At 46.5% G+C, this 17377-nt stretch overlaps 1 protein-coding gene across 1 annotated transcript in view; it reads right to left on the bottom strand.

Moving 5' to 3' along the window:
• LRIG1 (leucine rich repeats and immunoglobulin like domains 1) overlaps window positions 1-17377 on the bottom strand; it is an 86494-nt gene that overhangs the window by 5070 nt on the left and 64047 nt on the right. Inside the window, exons 9-15 of the mRNA XM_020978983.2 lie at window positions 11722-11793; window positions 10782-10853; window positions 6577-6740; window positions 4223-4543; window positions 1933-2214; window positions 1179-1598; window positions 357-482 (exon numbers count right to left, since the gene is read on the bottom strand). Of these exons, the coding sequence (XP_020834642.2) occupies window positions 357-482; window positions 1179-1598; window positions 1933-2214; window positions 4223-4543; window positions 6577-6740; window positions 10782-10853; window positions 11722-11793 (1457 nt within the window). The remainder of the gene's footprint in view (window positions 1-356; window positions 483-1178; window positions 1599-1932; window positions 2215-4222; window positions 4544-6576; window positions 6741-10781; window positions 10854-11721; window positions 11794-17377) is intronic.

Raw genomic sequence — 17377 nt, forward strand, 5'->3', positions numbered from 1 at the left:
CTTGATAGCAGCAATTGTCTTCACTTTTGATTTGTCTGGCCTACAGTAGGCATCTAATAATTGCTTGTTGCATCTGCCCACCAAAGCAGTGTTATGTGTGGAAGTCAAACTGCCAAGCCAATCAGAAAGCTTACAGCCCAGCTGGACTCTAGTACCAAACCACATATGTCTGGCTCTCCTGAGGTCAAGTTTTATAAGACAAAAGTCATTTCTGATGCTCTTTGGAAATTACTGATACAGTATGGTGTATCACCTAAATATGAGGCCATTCTCCCCCTCAGAGAACTTGGACAGCCACAGCACCCCTGAAGAACCACACAACCCAGGAAGACAGGGGCAGAGACAAGAGGCCATACCATTACTTTCTATGTGTCCATTGGCCTGATGGCCCCCCTCGGTCCTGACCACTGCTTCTTGTCTTTCTGAGAGCGTCCCCTGAGAAGACAGGTAACTTGGGACATCAGGTGGTACGATGGTTTCATCTGGAAGGAGAACAGAAAATTACACACTAGTAGTCCCAGTGACTGCTGTAAACAACTCTTGTAGTTGACTCTGTTAAGATGTCTAACAAAGAGGAAAGGGGCAGAAAAGGGCTGGAGGCCAAGTTCACGTACTAATATTGAGCACTAGATTCTAAAGCCCACCTGTCCTTGCTTAGTCGTACTTCCAACAATTTTAATAAGCTTGAGTTATCTCATTTCCCAACCCACGGCAGGAGCAGAGGCTGCAAGACTATCGTGACAGGACGGGGTGGGAGTTAAAGCAACCACTTGGTTGAAAAGGAGCTCTCACTGTAAGAAGCCACCCAGTGAAAGAAAATCTAGAAGAATAGGTTTAAAAAAAAATACAGACTTAACCTATCAAGAAGACACAAGAGTTGTCTCGGGAGTCCAAAGATCTGAGTTTGACTTTAAGCTTTGTCACCTACTATCCAGCACTTAGCACAGTGCCTAGCCTATAGTAGGTGCTTTAACTGATACATGCTGACGTTCTGGCTTTGTGTACAAGTCAGCTGACCTTTCCATGCCTCAAATTCTTGCATTTGCAAAATGGAAATAACATTCATCCAGCCTAAAAAACAGGGTTGTGAGAAAAGCCGCCTAGGATCCTCCTAGCCCCTGCAGACAGCCTAATGACAGTGAGGTAGTTCAGCCCAGGAGGCCACCAAGGAAACCAACCTGTGTTGGTTACGCTATCCTCCTCGCTTTTCTTCCTGGTCTGGTAGATGATGCAGACCCAGACGAGTGAAGTCAGCACAATGCTGCACACCACGGCGATGGTGAAAATGCCCACAGTGGTTCCATCTTTCCTGCAGCCCGGCGTAGGCAGGACGCTCACCTGGCTGTGGGCTCGTTCCGTCCCCAAGGCGTTGGACATGGCACACGTGTACCTGTCGGCATCCTCCGGCACCACACTCTGGATAATCAGCAGCTGCTTTCCGGGAGTAAAGTGGTGGCGGTCTGTGATGTTCACAGGCTGATCGCCTTTCAGCCACGTGATTCGGGGTGGGGGGCTTCCGCGCGCTTTGCACTGAAGGGCCACGGTTTCTCCAACAGCTGCCACACGGTCTTCTAAGGGAATCACTAAGGATGGAGTTTCTGAAACAACAGAGATTTTACAAATAGCTAGACGCTGGTCACCTAAGGCACTTAAAGTCACAACTAATTTATTTGTCCTAATTCATGGATATTAACATTTATAGGACCATAGCTCTAGAGCTGCAAGACACCACAAAGGCCAATAAATACAGCCTTCTTGTTTTATAGAAGAGGAAATGAACGGGCAGGGTGGCTGAGCATCTGAAGGGATCTGAGAACCTGGGACCTCTGACTACATAGCCAGTGCTCCTTACACACAAGGTACCTTCCGATTCTGTCTTCCTCTCCCTCCTCCCCTCCCCGGACATACATACACATATGTGCAGAGCCTTGCCTAAAACTGTAAGGGTGGCATTGGCCGACACGGAGCCAGCTGAATTCTGGGCTGTGCAGCTATAAACTCCCGCATCATCAATCTTCACATCAGTGATGAAAAAGACAACATCGTCTGGCATGACAAGCATGCGACGCTCCCGGGCAGCTGGGAAGTCGGTGCCGCCATCCTTCTGCCAGGCGATCTGGGGGTTGGGGTGTCCATTGGCAGCACATTCCAGGCGCGCGGTGGTGCCCGTCCGGATGGCAATGTCATGAGGCATTTTAGTGAACGAAGGCAACACTGCAAAGCAGACACACATGTTTTGGTCAGGCCAGAGATGTTACCAAAGCTCCAGAAAAATCCTTTTAGAACAAACATTTGCATCACACTGTTAACATTAAAAAACGAAAAAAGGTCCTACAATGCCTCCTAACTATGTAATCTAAGCTGCTCTGCCTAATCGTCAAAATATTCTACCAGTGAGACCACCTAGCTGCCCGCCCCACTTTCCCTGCTGTGGACTACGACGCTGCCTGGCTGAGGGCTGGAGAACACAAGGTCCCCCCTCTTGGAGATGCCATCCCCACTGTGTGCCATGTTCCCTCCCCAACCTCATTCCTTCAGATTTGCCCCAAAACCAGGTTCAGATCACTTCTTTGCTCAGCCATCCCTCCAGGACTATTCAGTGAGGAGAAAGAAACAAACATTTATTAAGTGCTTACTATACATATGGAAGGCATTGGGCAAACAGCTTTACAAATATTTTCTCATTTATTTGATCCTCACAACAGCCCTGGGAAGTATTTGCTATTATACATCTTCATTTTACATATGGGGAAAATGAGGCAGGTAGAGGTTAAGTGATTTGAAATTGAAGGACACCCCATCTGTGCCACTAATTACTTATATGACAATAGGTGGGTCACAACCTCTGTGACCCCAATTTCCTCATCTGTAAAATGAAGGTTCTACTAGGTTAGAGGTGTCAAAGGTAAGAGCAGTTTATATTAGGGAGTAACTGGAAAATATTTAACAAAATAAATAAAAATTCAAGAAAACATGGATATTATATTTTAAAACTAAGTCACTACTTCTCATCAGGTTATCAGTATGTTTAGTAAAGTGGGTTCCCTAGAGCTCTGTACAGTACTGCAGAAGGGGCCTGACCAGGGGGCCGTATCATACCATGAAATCATGGGCTCACAGCTCCACAACCCCCTCCCTTCCTGACTCCCAACAAATAAATAAAATATTTTTAAATTATTTCAACCATCATATAGCGATGCCTCCCATACTGAGCGTGTGAAGGATTTTTTGTCTGCAAGTACATGACACTAATTCAGTTCATCTTCTATTCATCCTTATGTCATGACCTATCCAGATCTTTCTGAATCATACCATCCAAGAAGGATGCCACCTACACATTCCCACCTCTGCCGTCTGAACGTCTGCCCAAGACGTTGATAAGAACGCTCCGAGCAGAGCCCTGGGGAGGGTGACTCTTCAATTTCAATTCATTCAATAAACATTTATGAAGTTCCTACTATGTGCCAGGCCCTAGAGGTGACTGACTAATGCCATGGCTCTTTCCTCAGAAGAATACCAAGAACATTATCAAATGTTTGAGTTACTTAACTGGTGTGACAGATGGTGCTTTTATCTCTGGACCAGGGTTCCAAGGAAAAGGGAAGTTATTGTAGAAGACCCTGGAGATAACTCAACCCTCCTGTTACATAGGTGTCTACCTAACACCTCTCAAGTATGAGAGAGATGAGAAGAGAAAGATGCTGCTTAAGGGGAAGGCTGTCTCCAAGAGGGATCGAGGCAGTGGATACAGCACTAGCCCTGGAGTCAGGAGGACCTGAGTTCAAATCCAGCCTCAGACACTTACTAGTTAGCTGTGTGACCCTGGGCAAGTCACTTTACCCTAACTGCCTCACCAAAAAAAAAAAAATTAAGATTACCTCACATCATCAGCTTATCATTTTTCATTAGAACTAGGTGGCTCCTGTGATGGCATGGAGTGCTTTCCATGAAGGAATTCTTCAATGCTCAGTAAAGTCATAGGCTCTTACATTTAGACCCTGGAGGGACTGCCAGGGGCCATCTAGTCTCATCCCAGTTTACAGATGAGGACATGGAGAGCCAGACAAGTTATGTAACTAATCCTAGCACATGTGGTAATAAATGGCAGAAACAAGATTTGAACCCAAGTCCTCTGACCTTTATGCCTAACCCTCTCCCTTCCCTGAGGCCCCAAGAGGTGGGGGGGAGTGTGAAGGCAGAATTAGAGGCTCTGTCTCCTCACCATTCACTGTGAGCCGGGCCTTGTGAGAATAGGTGGAGCCAAAGTGGTTGGTGATCACACATTGGTACCGTCCCTCGTGGCGGAAGGCGACCTGGCGGAGATGCAGGATGGTGGTGTACTCCATGACCTCCCCTCCCTGTGCCCGCACGTGGGCAAAGTTCTCAATGTCAGCATTGGGGAGGACCTCATTGTCCTTCTTCCAGGCAAATGTCATCGGTGAGCTGCTGCTGCTGGCGGCCGAGCACGTGAAGCGGATGTCCTTGCCTGCAACAGCCATGGTCGTCTCCGGCTGAGTGATGATCTGGGGCTTTGGAAAATCATCTGTCAAGAGACAGCATGGTCTGTGGTCACTCGAGGTCATCACTGATCACGCAGTGACCAATGTGGCGATAGAAATGAACAAGGATAATAAATAAGCCGAATGGCAGAGGATGAGGCATCGGGAGATTCCCCAAACCTCTGAGTCCCTCCCGCGAAACCCATCCAGATTTTGCTCAAGTAAAGGAGAAAACCCTCCACATCCAGAGTCATCCTCTTCTCCTACTTCTGCACAGATCTAATTAGTAACAAGTTTTACTTCATGTCAGGCCTCAATTTCCCTCCTGGTCACTTCTACCCATTGCTTCTGATTTAGCCCTAGAGGGAAGCAGTGAGTGGGGTATAATGAAAAGGGTTCAGGACTGAGGGTCCCAAGTCCTAGATTTCCATCTTGGCTTTGTCTCTACTGGCCTTTTCAACCTTGGGCAAATCACTTGCCCTCTATGAAACTCCGTATCCTCATTGCCATTTTAAATGAGGAATGGCCCATAATGTCCTCTTCTGGAAATAAACTTAGCATTCCATGATGCTGCAGCTAGTTTCACCACGAAGTTAGGGATCACGTTCCTTCAAGCCTTGGCTCCTTCAAATGGTAATCAAAGGGCACAGACTCCAGGCCTTTCCCCATCCCCGTAGCCCACTTCTCCTGGCTTACCACTGTCCTTACTAAAAATGTAAGGCTCAGAGCAGAACGTGATGCACCAGGCCAGAGGACAGTGGGGCTATCACCAACTAATCCTGAACTCTGGAGGACTCGGAATAGTCACAGAAGGTGGCACAACATTAACGGAGGCCTCACCTCTTCTGATTATGTTTGAGGAAGCGAAACACTGAGCGACTTGCCCAAGGTTCCTGTACTACATTCTAGCTGTAGATTCTAAAACCTACAGGCCCTTCCCCTTACATTCTCCCAAGCACACACAGTATGTACAGACTTGGGCAACTATGTAATTTGATGGAGAGGGCCACAAAGGAAGGCTTCATGTAGGAAGAGGCACCTGACGCCATAAGGGAAAGTTGATGGGAAGTAGAGCTGAGACTACAACCCTGGATTCCAATCCAGAGCACCATCCACTGCACCACACACCTCCCGACCTGATTTCAAACTAGTCAACAATACTGAGTGAATTCTGTTGACAAAGTTACAATAAGCACCAGCAGCGTTCACCTGTTCGCCTTCTATAGAGTCGAGCCTCTGTAGCAAAGGAGAGCAACACAGGTGGTCAGCTGAGCCAAGTGCCCCCTCTGTGGGCTGCCTCGGGGCTGGCAAAGGGAGCTTAAAGTAAAAGGACCAAGTGAAAAGTCAGCTCCTCCTTTCAATGAAATTTTCTGGCCACAAAGCTTTATCGTACCATCTTAAGCGTGTGTGTGTGTGTGTGTGTGTGTGTGTGTGTGTGTGTGTGTTCATGTTCAGCTGTTCAGGATTCTCTACGCTCATCTGCAACCATACTTGGCTAGAGCCACCCCAGGACAAAAGGAGAGCAAAAGCTACATTCCAAAAACCAGAACAAACCAGGGAAAAAAAAATTTAAAGCTACAAACGCAAATTTCAGTCTACCAAAGCTCAGTCTGTAAAACTGTCCTGGGTAATAACGAGGCCTTGGGAATACAGAAAAATGATGTTTATATGTTTCTGTGTGTTTAGAGATGCATTCTCCTGAGACTTCATCTTCCTGTATTTAACCTTTGGCCCTTGGGGGTTAGAGCGGCATCCCCCTAAGATCCTTGGACCACATGATGCAGATTCGACCAAGGCCAAGTCCTCATACCCAAGCACACCAGAGCAAGACTTCCTATAACCAAGATCTCTTTGCTGGTGAATTGCACCCCCTTAAAGACCATGTAACAAGGGCCCTGTGAATCCCATGTGTGGTTTCAGTGGGAAACAGAGCACATCCAGCAACAAATTTCTAACCATAGCCCGGGGCTTGCTGCAATCCCACAAATCACTCCAGGAATGAATGACAAGTTTTCCCTGGCATCTCAGACCTTAAGCCTGACCTCAGAAGTTGAACAAGCCACCAAGATGGTCTTACCACACACAAAACTCTCCGGCGGCACGGAGAAAATGCTCTGGCCCTTCAGGGACTCTGGGTGAGCACAGGTGGCCACGACCATGGCTTGGAGGCCTCTCCCCATTAACCACTGGGGCACCCACTTCAGCTGACAGTCACACAGGAAACTATCACTGTTGATGTGGCTGAAAGAAAAAAATTACACCATGGTTAGGTGGCAACCCTGGGGAAGTGGTTCTTAACACGTGTAACTATTTCAGACCCATCTATCAAAGGCCCCCTCCCCCCAATCCTTCCCCAAAAGATCATTAATATAGGGGGTGGGGGATTTTCACACAGTTCAGAGAATGATAACAACCTGAACTGTAACCCAAAGGCATCCACCCTGTGGACCGTTCAGGGGAGTGGTATGGAAATCCTTGCTCTGCAAATTACCAACTTCATGACCGTGGACAAGAAACCTTCCCTTCCCCGTGCCTCAGTTTCCTCATAGGTAAAATGACAGGGCAGAACTAAATGATCCCTGGAGTGCCTTCCAGACCTCTATCTATAATCCTTGGATGACAACTTCAAAATGAATAAGGTATATACGCCCACTCACTACATTTTCAAATGATGCTCGGAACCGAATGGAGTAGAGAAAAGATGACCCAAAGAAAATTCAAGAGCAGAATCGATCTCAAACTTGGCTAACCAAGGAGGAAACAAGTCCTCTGAAGGTCTAGTTCTGTCTTTCTCTCTGTCTCTGTCTCTCTCGGTCTCTATCTCATTCCAGCTGTTATTTTCTATTTGGCAAAGCCGAATGTTTCAATATTTCAAAATGGAACCCTGGCCAGCGTGCTCCCCCCTCCCTGTTTGGGTATTTCCTTGTCCACCCGCGTTATTTCTGAGGTCCTTGGGATTCAGCCGGGCTCTTTGTAAACAGAGCCCAGCAGCTGCCACTGCACTGGGAGCATGAGAATGCAAAGCCTTGGTGTCGCGTGGATCCAATCAAAACAGTGACTGTTTTCTTTCTTCATTTCTCAGCAACCAAGAAGGGGTTTCTTCACCAGAAATCAGAATGGCCATCTAAGCGGACATTCCTTCACACAGAGTCACTTGACAAGAAGTCAGCTCGAGGGCCAGGGTGAATCAGCTTGCTGTGGGCCCTCAGAAGCCCTCCACTCTGGCTAGTGGCTAGTGGGAAGCTGCCACTGAGGACACCAGAGAAGGGCCAGGGTGGGTTTGGAAAGAGCAAACAGACTTGCTGACTACAGCCCTAGCTCAGCTTCCCATGGTCCAGGAGAAAAGAAGGCATTAATAACTGACACCCATAGCTAACTGAAGGTTCTCAAATTAAGCAACAACATTTTGTCTTCTCTCTCTGGCCTCCTTTTAAAAAAAAAAACAAAAAAAACAACTAGTAATCCAGGGTGAGAGACCTGCTGCCCAACTGGGTGGCAAGGAGCCCGTACACATCTCCTGGACTAGACCTGAGTGCTCACCCGGCTCTACTGCCTTGCCATCGCTTTAAATACCTTCATTTGTTTAAAATATATATATTAGTTCATTTGGGGACTGAGTTAAAAACTTACTTAGAATGCGATCTTAAAAACAAATGTTAAAAATTGTTTTAACACGTAATTAGGGGAAAAAATATTATTGAAAATAATAACATGATCTTCAGGCTCATGTAGGCCAGTAGTGTGGGCTTAAGAAACCACCAATTAACATTAACAAAATAAATAAATACAGCACAGCATAGATAAACATTTCCCAACTACACGTTAATCTGATTCTAGGGGCACTGTAGAGTCTTGCAGGCATCAACTTTGACACCTCTGATGCAGGCCTTAAAAACTGGTCAAGATTTCTTTCTCAAACCCAAGAGGATATTACAGAGGATAACCAAAAGTCTTCCAGGACTGTGTCCTAGATTGTATTATGATTGGCTAGTACTAAGTCTAATGGATCAGAACTTTTAAAAAGCTCTTGACTGTTCTGAGGGGTCATCTGCCTGGCTCTCCTCAGCCAAACTGTACAGCCAAGGGTAAAATTTGGTTCCCCAACAAGCATTTTCATGGATCCAAGCAGCAGAGCTGACAATTGACCAGCCCCACCTCCCCCGTCCTCCATACTATAAAGGGTATAGTTTAACTGCCTTTCCCAAATGGTTGAGAAGGAGATCCCAGGCATAGCAAAAATAAGTCATGCTACCATCCTGAAGAGTCTTCAGCTATTCATCTGGGGAGAGAACTATTTTTAATTCTATGATTTACAGGAATAGGCTTCTCAGTCTGGGAAAATAAATATTAATACTAACAAGAATGAGTATGAAAAGAGCAAAATGAAGCCCTTGCCGCCTGTACAATGTTGCTGGCTTTACTTAGCTTGATTCATCATAGATGACTATTCTACTCCCCCATGATGATCCCTCCCTTTCTCTGTCTCTGGAAGAAATGACGATCTGGGAAGAGGCTACTTGTGTTGGGAAGTAAGGACCCTTGGCCCAGAAATGCTCTGATACCACAAGAGGAAATCCAACCAAAAAGGAAGGCACCAGTCACCAAGCTAAGACAGAAATATCCCTCACCTAGGGATGAAAGGTACATTGGTGGAGCCTGGCAAGTGGAGACAGAAAACCCCTGGGAAGAAGCGGGAAGCTGTGTCACAAGAGGCAGCCATGTCCCAACAAGGCTGGCTTCCCAAAGCTAGCCCTGACTCTTTCCATCCTATTGTTTTAAAAGGCAGCCCACCCAACCACTCTCTCAGCTAAGAGGCACTGCCTTGAAATGCCTAACCCTCTAGCTATTCCAATACTGCATTGGCTAAAATCATACATTTTCCTGATTCCAACTTGAAGTGTGTTTCCAATCATTGCTTGTGGAAATTTACCCAGAGGATGACTAAGCAGGCAGCATAACCTGCCTGTGACCAAGAAGTGGAGGGGGAAGGAGGGGGACACGAGCAAGCAGAATTTGTGGCTAAATCCCCACCAGAAGGCTGGTTTCAGGCCAGAGTCAGCACCAAGCTGGGGAAATGCAGGGTCTCATTGGAATCTCAGACAAGAGCTCTAGGACTAGGGTCCAGAATCAGGTCAAAACATGACTGGTGGTCCCCACTGCTGGAGGAGCCAAATTAGGAAGATTATGAAAAAGAAAATCACCTTCAAACCAAAAAGACTTGGGATCACAGAGCTAGAGTAGAAGGGGCCCTCAGGTACCACCTGGTACAATCCCCTTCCATTTTATAAATGTGAGAACAGGAAGGAGGGAGGGAGAGAAGGAGGAGGGAGGAAAGAAGGAAGGAAGGGAGGAAGGGAGGAAGATTCTTTTAGGAATCAGGCGTCAATAGCTAGGGAATCAATTTTTCCTCACCAAAGTTCCAATCACAGGTGAAGGAATCCAGTGCATTCAAAAGCTCTAATAAGCAAAAGGCTAACTAATTCTCTACTCAGACTACATCAGCAAGGACCAGGCTCACTCCATTCATCACTAAATCAAGCTGGTTTTGCTGTATCTGGAATCATGGAATTTGAAGAGTCCTGGATACAAGGTTAACCCACTCAAAGACCGGCCACTGGTTGAGTCTGTTTTAAACAGCTGTGACTCCCACTGATGATACACTGGTGAAATCAAGAATCTTTCAAAGTATCCAAAAAGAAGGCAGAGGTAGGAGCAAGTACAAAGGAAGCCTGCTCTGCCCACACATGGATGACAGCCCCAACCTGGGCCCAGCTGCGGTGACTCTCATACTTGCAAAGAAAGAGAAAGACAAAATTAGGTTCTTGGAGTCTTCGCCGTGTATGGCAGCAAGCTTATTCAATCCAGGATGAAAGATAAATGTGAAACTGATTATTTCATTTACTGGGTGATTCCAAATGGGACTCATTTAAATAAACTACTTGATTGGAAAAAACATAGATGCCTAAAAACAGATTATTAACATATGTGTATGAGTGAATGAGAGAGAGAAAGAGAGAGAGAGAGAGACGGACCCCGTTAGCTATCTGGTAAAACCTAGGGACCCCTTCTTGGGATGTTTTTAAAGGGATAAAATTAAATGCACAGGAATTCAAAGAAAATTAATGATACTGAAATGCAGTTAATTTTAACTTTTCTGATTATTAATCTGTCTCTCTGTACCTGTCTCTGCCCTTCCATCCAAAGCCCACAAAGGCAACCCCCTTACACACAGACACACACACACACACACACACACACACACACACATTCCAAATCACTTACAGCTCTTTAAGATTCTTCATCTTAGCAAAAGCATCAAACTGGATGGACCTTATTGCATTTTCTCCAAGGTTCCTGAAAAGGACGAGAAAAAAAACAGATGCTGCATTGGTCCAAAGAAAGACCAGCTCTTTTCAGCTCTTTTCTTTGCACAGACCGACATCATCTTAAATTGGGAGGAAGCACAATCTCATGGAGGTGCCTATTAAACTCTGGTAGAATCTGTAAAAATAGCCGTGAGTCCCTCACAGGGCATTTCAGGTGTTAGTTCACTCAACATCTGCAGAATTACCTCGTGTGGTGCCAGGCACGGAATGTGCAGAGACAAAAAAGAAAACCAGTCCCTGCCCTCCAGAGCTTATATTCTACTGGAAAAGAAAGGCCTCATCAAATCATTAGCTAAGAGCTCCCAGAACAATTCATGGACCTAGACTGGGTTCCAAAAAGGAAACAGGTAGTCAGACAGCCACTGCTGCAAGCATCTCAAGTATGCACAACAATAACGTCTCTGCTTTGCTCTCACCTCCTCGGGGCAGAGGGAAGAACTGGTCAAAGACTACTGGGCCAAGAGAGAACATTACTATAAAACTGTCCATTCTAGTATCAGACATTAGGGAAAGCTAGCAATGGAGTCTGGCCCTGGGGAGGAGCCCCGGGTGATCCTGAGGCTAGGGAGGGAGGTGAGTAGGAGAGATTATGTATTCCAATACCAATCCCATTAATTGAGAGCACCCTAATTTGCCATATGTTCTCAAGCTCCCTTCCTGGCACCCACCGAATAAAGGGCAAAGTTGAAGCTGACTTATAATGAGAAGGAAGCAGCTGGCCTCTCCCAACAGCCTGCCTTCTCAGCTTACAAAGACACTATTAAATTGCTAGCAGACTTCTCAGGCAGCCTCGCTTGGCAGGCCCCTCTACCCAGCAAGGCATGGCGGGTACTCACAGGTGCTCCAGGCCCTCCAGTCCTGAGAACGCTCTCTTGGCCACAGATTTGATCTTGTTTCCAAACAGAGTCCTGCAGTTTCCAAACAGACAGTACCCAGATGAACAAAAGGAAAACTACCCTCCAAAAAAATAACCAACTAAGGGTGTGTGGGTGGAACGGGAAATGGGAAAAAGACAAAACCTAGTTAGAGTGGCAAGATCCGATCCTGGAGCAGGAATCCGACCTGCACTGAGCCTAAGGAACTGATGTATACAGCACATCCCCCACCTCATCAAGAAATGCAATTCTTTTCTCTTTCTTAGAATTTACTAGTGAGGACCTGCTAAAAATCACCTCGGGTCCTGCCCCAAAAGGCTTGCTGACCCATGAGACTGTCACCAAGGACCCCCCATGGACAGAGCTGAGGGCACTGGAGGCGACAGAAACTCTCCATGTAACCATTCTGATTCACTTCTGGCCCCTTCTCTGCTAGTGGGGAGAGGAAACCACAGCCTCTTCGGTGTTCACACAAAGATGGCTAGTAATGGATATCCTTCAGGAGGGAAGGAAGACTTGGTGCTCACTTTAAGAGAAGAGTGAGGGTAAGCTGCAGCCTAAATAGGGTAAAGGAATCTGGCTCAGGGACGTGAGGGGCATGGCCACTCTGGCCGCAGAGCTGCAAAGGTCCCCAAGAGTTCCTTCTGAGGGCAGAAGTCCCCAAGAGGTAAGTGGAGAGAAGGCTGGCTGAAGGACAAAGTGGCCCTTCTCTGGAGGTCTTCAGGCAAAGCCCACTCGTCATATGCTAAAGCTCTTCTTTTTCAGGAAGGACTTTGACTAGGGAGATTCCAAGACCCCTTCCAACTCTGAAGGTCTTTTTGTGAAATTCCGTCTACTCACAGTTTCAAGTTCTAACCCCGTATAAACTCTCAGGATGATACAGTTCCTCCCCCAACTCAGAGGACTAAGGTAGGCCAAGGTAAGGGGCTACAAAGGCATATAGATCCCACACGGCCCCAAAGGTAGTCCTGAAGCATCCACGTTTCTTCAGAAATAGGGGCAGAAGGAAAGAGGAGAGGAGAAATCATAAGAAAAAGATTACTGTTCTTGGCTTCTCCACTTAGAAGATGCCCGAAGGGCACCATCCGAGTCTTAACTTTCAGGCAAGACTGAGGAGAGCAAGGGAGAAGAGAAAACCTACTTCCCTTCCACTGGCAATTCTGTAGAAAAAACAGCCATAGCACACATGTCTGTGGTGTCTTATGGCTTTAGAAAAGCATTTCCCATGAGATTCAAAGGGCAAGCATTATGACTTCCATTTTACAGATGGAAAGACTGAGGTGGTCTGCCCACCATCATGTGACCAGCAAATGGAGGAACCAGGACCTGAACCCAGTTGACTTCTGACTTAAGATTGAGGCTGCTGGTTTCCCTACACCACAGCTGCCCTCACTTACCCTCCCTAAATGCTTAAAAATGAGCTCCCACGGGACGGGAAATACAAGTCACCTAATCTCACGCCAGGATTAAGCTGGGTTTTACTTCATTCACTTAAATGCTCCTTCCAGGGGGCCTGTTTTATATGGAGGGAAGGCTTTTCTTTCCAGTGGGGACAACAATTCCATTCCTAATTATTCAAAGAATAGTTGTTCTGTTCAAGGCCTGTGTCAGCCACACAATAGCTGAGTAAACCTAAGCAAGTCACTTAAACCCCAGGCAGCCATTCCGTTGGTAGGGGGTTTACTCACCAGGGGTTCTCTAGGCTGATGTAATTACAGGTTCAGGTCCCCCATCCCCCCCTTCAAATTATACGGCTGGTAGTTCAATCAGGGTCCTATTTTCTCCCAAACTTTATATTGTACTGAGCATTAACATTCCCACCAGAAAGCATGCAGCTACGAGAAAGAAAGAAGCAGGGTTTAAATAGCAACCGGCGGTTCTCCCGTGTGTCCACAACTCCAGTGAAAGGTTGAACGGATGAGAATTGAAACCCTAGGCCATGGTGTGGTTTCCTGGATTATGTGGATTTCAGTTGTCTACACTCTTCTCTCTTCCATTCATAATGGATAATCCAGGCTTTGGCTGGATCTGAGGGTCTCCCAAGGGCTCCCAGACTACCCCAAGATATCTCAGAGAGGAGTGTGGGCTTGACTTCATGACTAAGGAAATGGATATCCACGGAAGCCATCAGGACTAGGAGGCTCCGGCGTAATGGCACTGAGACATACTGTATATACTAAAAGCAGCTTGGATTCCCCATCTATCAATCCTCCACCATCCAAAATGGAAACTCAAAACTCAATCCCAGTGGTAGGACTTACGCAATCACTAGGTCGCCGAAGCCTCGGCTTTGTCAGTTGTTGGGTAGATACAATGGCAGGCCCTTAGGCTCCCTTCTGGGCAACCAGTCTACCACCGATGTGCCTGGAGCAGAATACCCTGCTCTCTTTCCCTGCATGGGCACTGATCAGGGGGTATAAATTCACCCCTCCTCTGTGGGGAAAGCCTCTAAATCCAGACAGTTCTATCCAGATGAAGGTAAGAAAACAGAGATTTGTCATCGAATTCTAGACAGTGTTTTTCTGTCTTTTCCTACTGGACTCTTCTTCCTCCTCTCCCCAAGCCCCTCATACCTACCACTTGTAACTCAACATTACTCCCCTCTGTGGAAGGCGGGGCAAGCACGTATCATTACCCATTGGAACACGTGACTAATCACTCTCAGGAGAGCCTGTGAGCAGTTATTTTGGTGTCCATGCCATTCTCCTTTTCCTCCTCACATACCAGGTGTTTCTGTGGCATGACACAGGCCAGGAGCAGGTGTCCAAAAAGAGTCCGGCAGTGGAACACACAAACATTACTGGCCTGGCCAAGCCTGGCAGGGCCTGTGGACATCACGGTCAGGGGGGAAGCAAAGCGAGATGTTCCAGATGAAAGAATTATCTAAAATCACCATGTTCAACAGCCGCAAAAATCAGGGTGAGAAATTTTTCCCCCTGTGGTGTCTTTACTCACACCTTTGGTGGTCGGGCCTGCTGTAGAGTGGGAAGAAAGCAGGGTCCTTCAATAAAGACAGTGAAGTCTGACAAGAGGGAAGGAGTGCACTCTGTCCACCTCTTTTAGATGCACCTAATGCTCGAGGTTTTCAAAGACAAATTATCTCCTACTGTTGGCCTGTGCAGAGTGCTATTGGTTCATTCATCTGAAGGTTCTCTGCAAAAGTGACCCCATCTTCTATCCTAAAATGCTCCCAAGCCTTTCCATGTTCAGTACTATGACTGACACCAGGGCTATTTGGGAATATAATTTGTTGGTGGTGGTTTTTATGGAGGAGTAGGTTGGGAGGGGGGCAGCAGGAGTATAAAATGAATTAAAAAAGAACATGAGACTGTAGTAATACTAGTAGCAACAAGGACCTGGAGCCAGGAAGGTCTGAAATCGAATCCAGCCTCAGACACTGACTGTGTGACCCCAGGCACATCTGTCTCAGTGTACTCATCTGTAAAATGGGGATAAGAACAGATCTACCTCCCAGGGTTAGTGTGAGGACCATATGAGATGATATTTGCAAAGTGCTTTGAAAACCTATGAAGTGCACACTGCCATTGTTCTTATTATATATAACTACTACAAGAATTTAAGGTTTTCAGAGTGCTTTTTTAAACATCACCTCAGTCAGGAGACAGTCATTTTTTCAGTAACGTCCAATTCCTCATGACCTCATTTGGGGTTTTCTTAGCAGAAATACTGGAGTGTTTTGCCATTTCTTTCTCCAGCTCATTTGACAGATGAGGAAACTGAGGCAAACAGGGTGAAGTGACTTGCCCAGGGTCACACAGCTAGTAAATGTCTGAGGCTGGATTTAAACTAAAAAAAAAAAAAAGTCTTCCTGACTCCAGGCCTGGCATTCTGTGCACCATGGTGCCACCCAGCATCACTTCAATCAAACCTACAGGCGGGTTCCCCATTTTTACAAATGAAGAAATGATACCTCAGAGAGGTTGTGGACGTGGCAGTGATGATGGAGCTAAGTCAGTATCTGTGGCTGGCTTTAGATCCAGGCAGTTCTTCCTAACAAGACAAAGTCCAACACTTTCTTCATGATGCCACCAGTTCTATGTTGCCTTTCCCAGTGGTGATGACAAGGGAACCATTTCCTGATCCTTATGGCTGACCCATGAGCACTCCATGATGAAAAATCACCCATCAGGGATGTTGCTTGTACGCAAGGAGTTTGGCCACAGAGGTACCCCAACCTGCTCCTAACATCCTAAGACTACACCAGTGAAGGCAGGGAGGACAGTCATCTCAGATTCCTGAGGTCTTTGGGCAGACATACTTCACTCAACCCACAGACAAAGACAAAGAAGAAAACTAGAAATAAAAATATGTAATGTCCTCCAACTACTAAGGAGACTCCCTTTTACTAAGATGAACCTGATTTACAACATATCACAAATACCCAAGAGCATTCAGTTCTAGGTTCTAGGTAAGAATGTATCTGTTCAGGCACTCCTCTTTGCTGAATTCCAGGGATAGACCTTTGGGAAACTAGCACCTTGAAGACCTGGGGTCCTGGACTCTAGCATAGGACTGAACATAATGGAGGAGAGTCAGATGGGAAAGCCACTACACAAGTCCCTGAAAGAACCACCCCTCTGTCAGTACCTCTAACACACATAGCCAACCTCGGGGCTCAAGTGCCTACCATCTTTAACCTTGGAAGATGGGCTCGTGGGGACACACAGTACAGAGCCAGGCTGAATAGCATCTGTCCATAGTAATTTCTACCCAGAGCTAGAACTGACTCTACCTAAAAGACAGGCTTTCCATGACGTTCCTAACTTTTCCAGAATGTTTTTCATGTGCTCCCTGTCAAGACCAGAAGATATCCCAACACGTGTAGACACAAAACCAGTTGAGACTATTAAAAGAGAAATAAAGGGGGCCTCGCAGGTCAGTAAGGAAGAAATGAGTAGAAGAATGGAAATGTAGTTATCTGCATTCATGGGGTATTGAAGGGCAGAGCAGAAAGTGTGCTGGACTTGGTGCCAGGACACCTCGGTCTGCAGGACTATTAGTGGTGTGATCATGGGCAGACCACTTCACCTCCAAGCATTTTCTTCATCTGCAAAATGGAGACAAATCTTGTACAACCTCCACCTCACAAGGCCCTTAAGAGGAAAACAAGCCTTAGGGCATTACCTAGATCCATTATGAACAAACAGTCCACATGACATCATCCTACAGCAATCCAACTGAGCTGCCACTTACAGCAATGCAATGTGGGGCAAGTAACACTCACAAACCAAGGGACAGAAATTGCTTAAAGTTTTCAACAAATGTGTGACAGTGGTCTAGCTAATTAAGGGACTGACTCAACAATTCACTCAAAGAAACACAAAAGCTTGAGAGGACCAGAAAGGCCATCTTCTCCAACTGATACCACAGCAACCAAGCCCACAAAGTCACCCAACCTTCGAAGGACTGAAGACCCCTAGGGCAGCTACGTGGCACAGGGGACCGAGTTCAAATGTGGCCTCAGACACTTCCTAGCTGTGTGATCCAGGGCAAGTCACTTAACCCTGTTTGCCTCAGTTTCCTCATCTGTAAAATGAGTTGAAGAAGAAGATGGCAAACCACTCCAGGATCTTTGCCAAGAGAACCCCCAAAGTGA

The sequence above is a fragment of the Phascolarctos cinereus genome, unplaced genomic scaffold (genome assembly GCF_003287225.1).
Source record: "Phascolarctos cinereus isolate Bilbo 61053 unplaced genomic scaffold, phaCin_HiC Scaffold_4;HRSCAF=312, whole genome shotgun sequence".
Taxonomy (NCBI): domain Eukaryota; kingdom Metazoa; phylum Chordata; class Mammalia; order Diprotodontia; family Phascolarctidae; genus Phascolarctos; species Phascolarctos cinereus.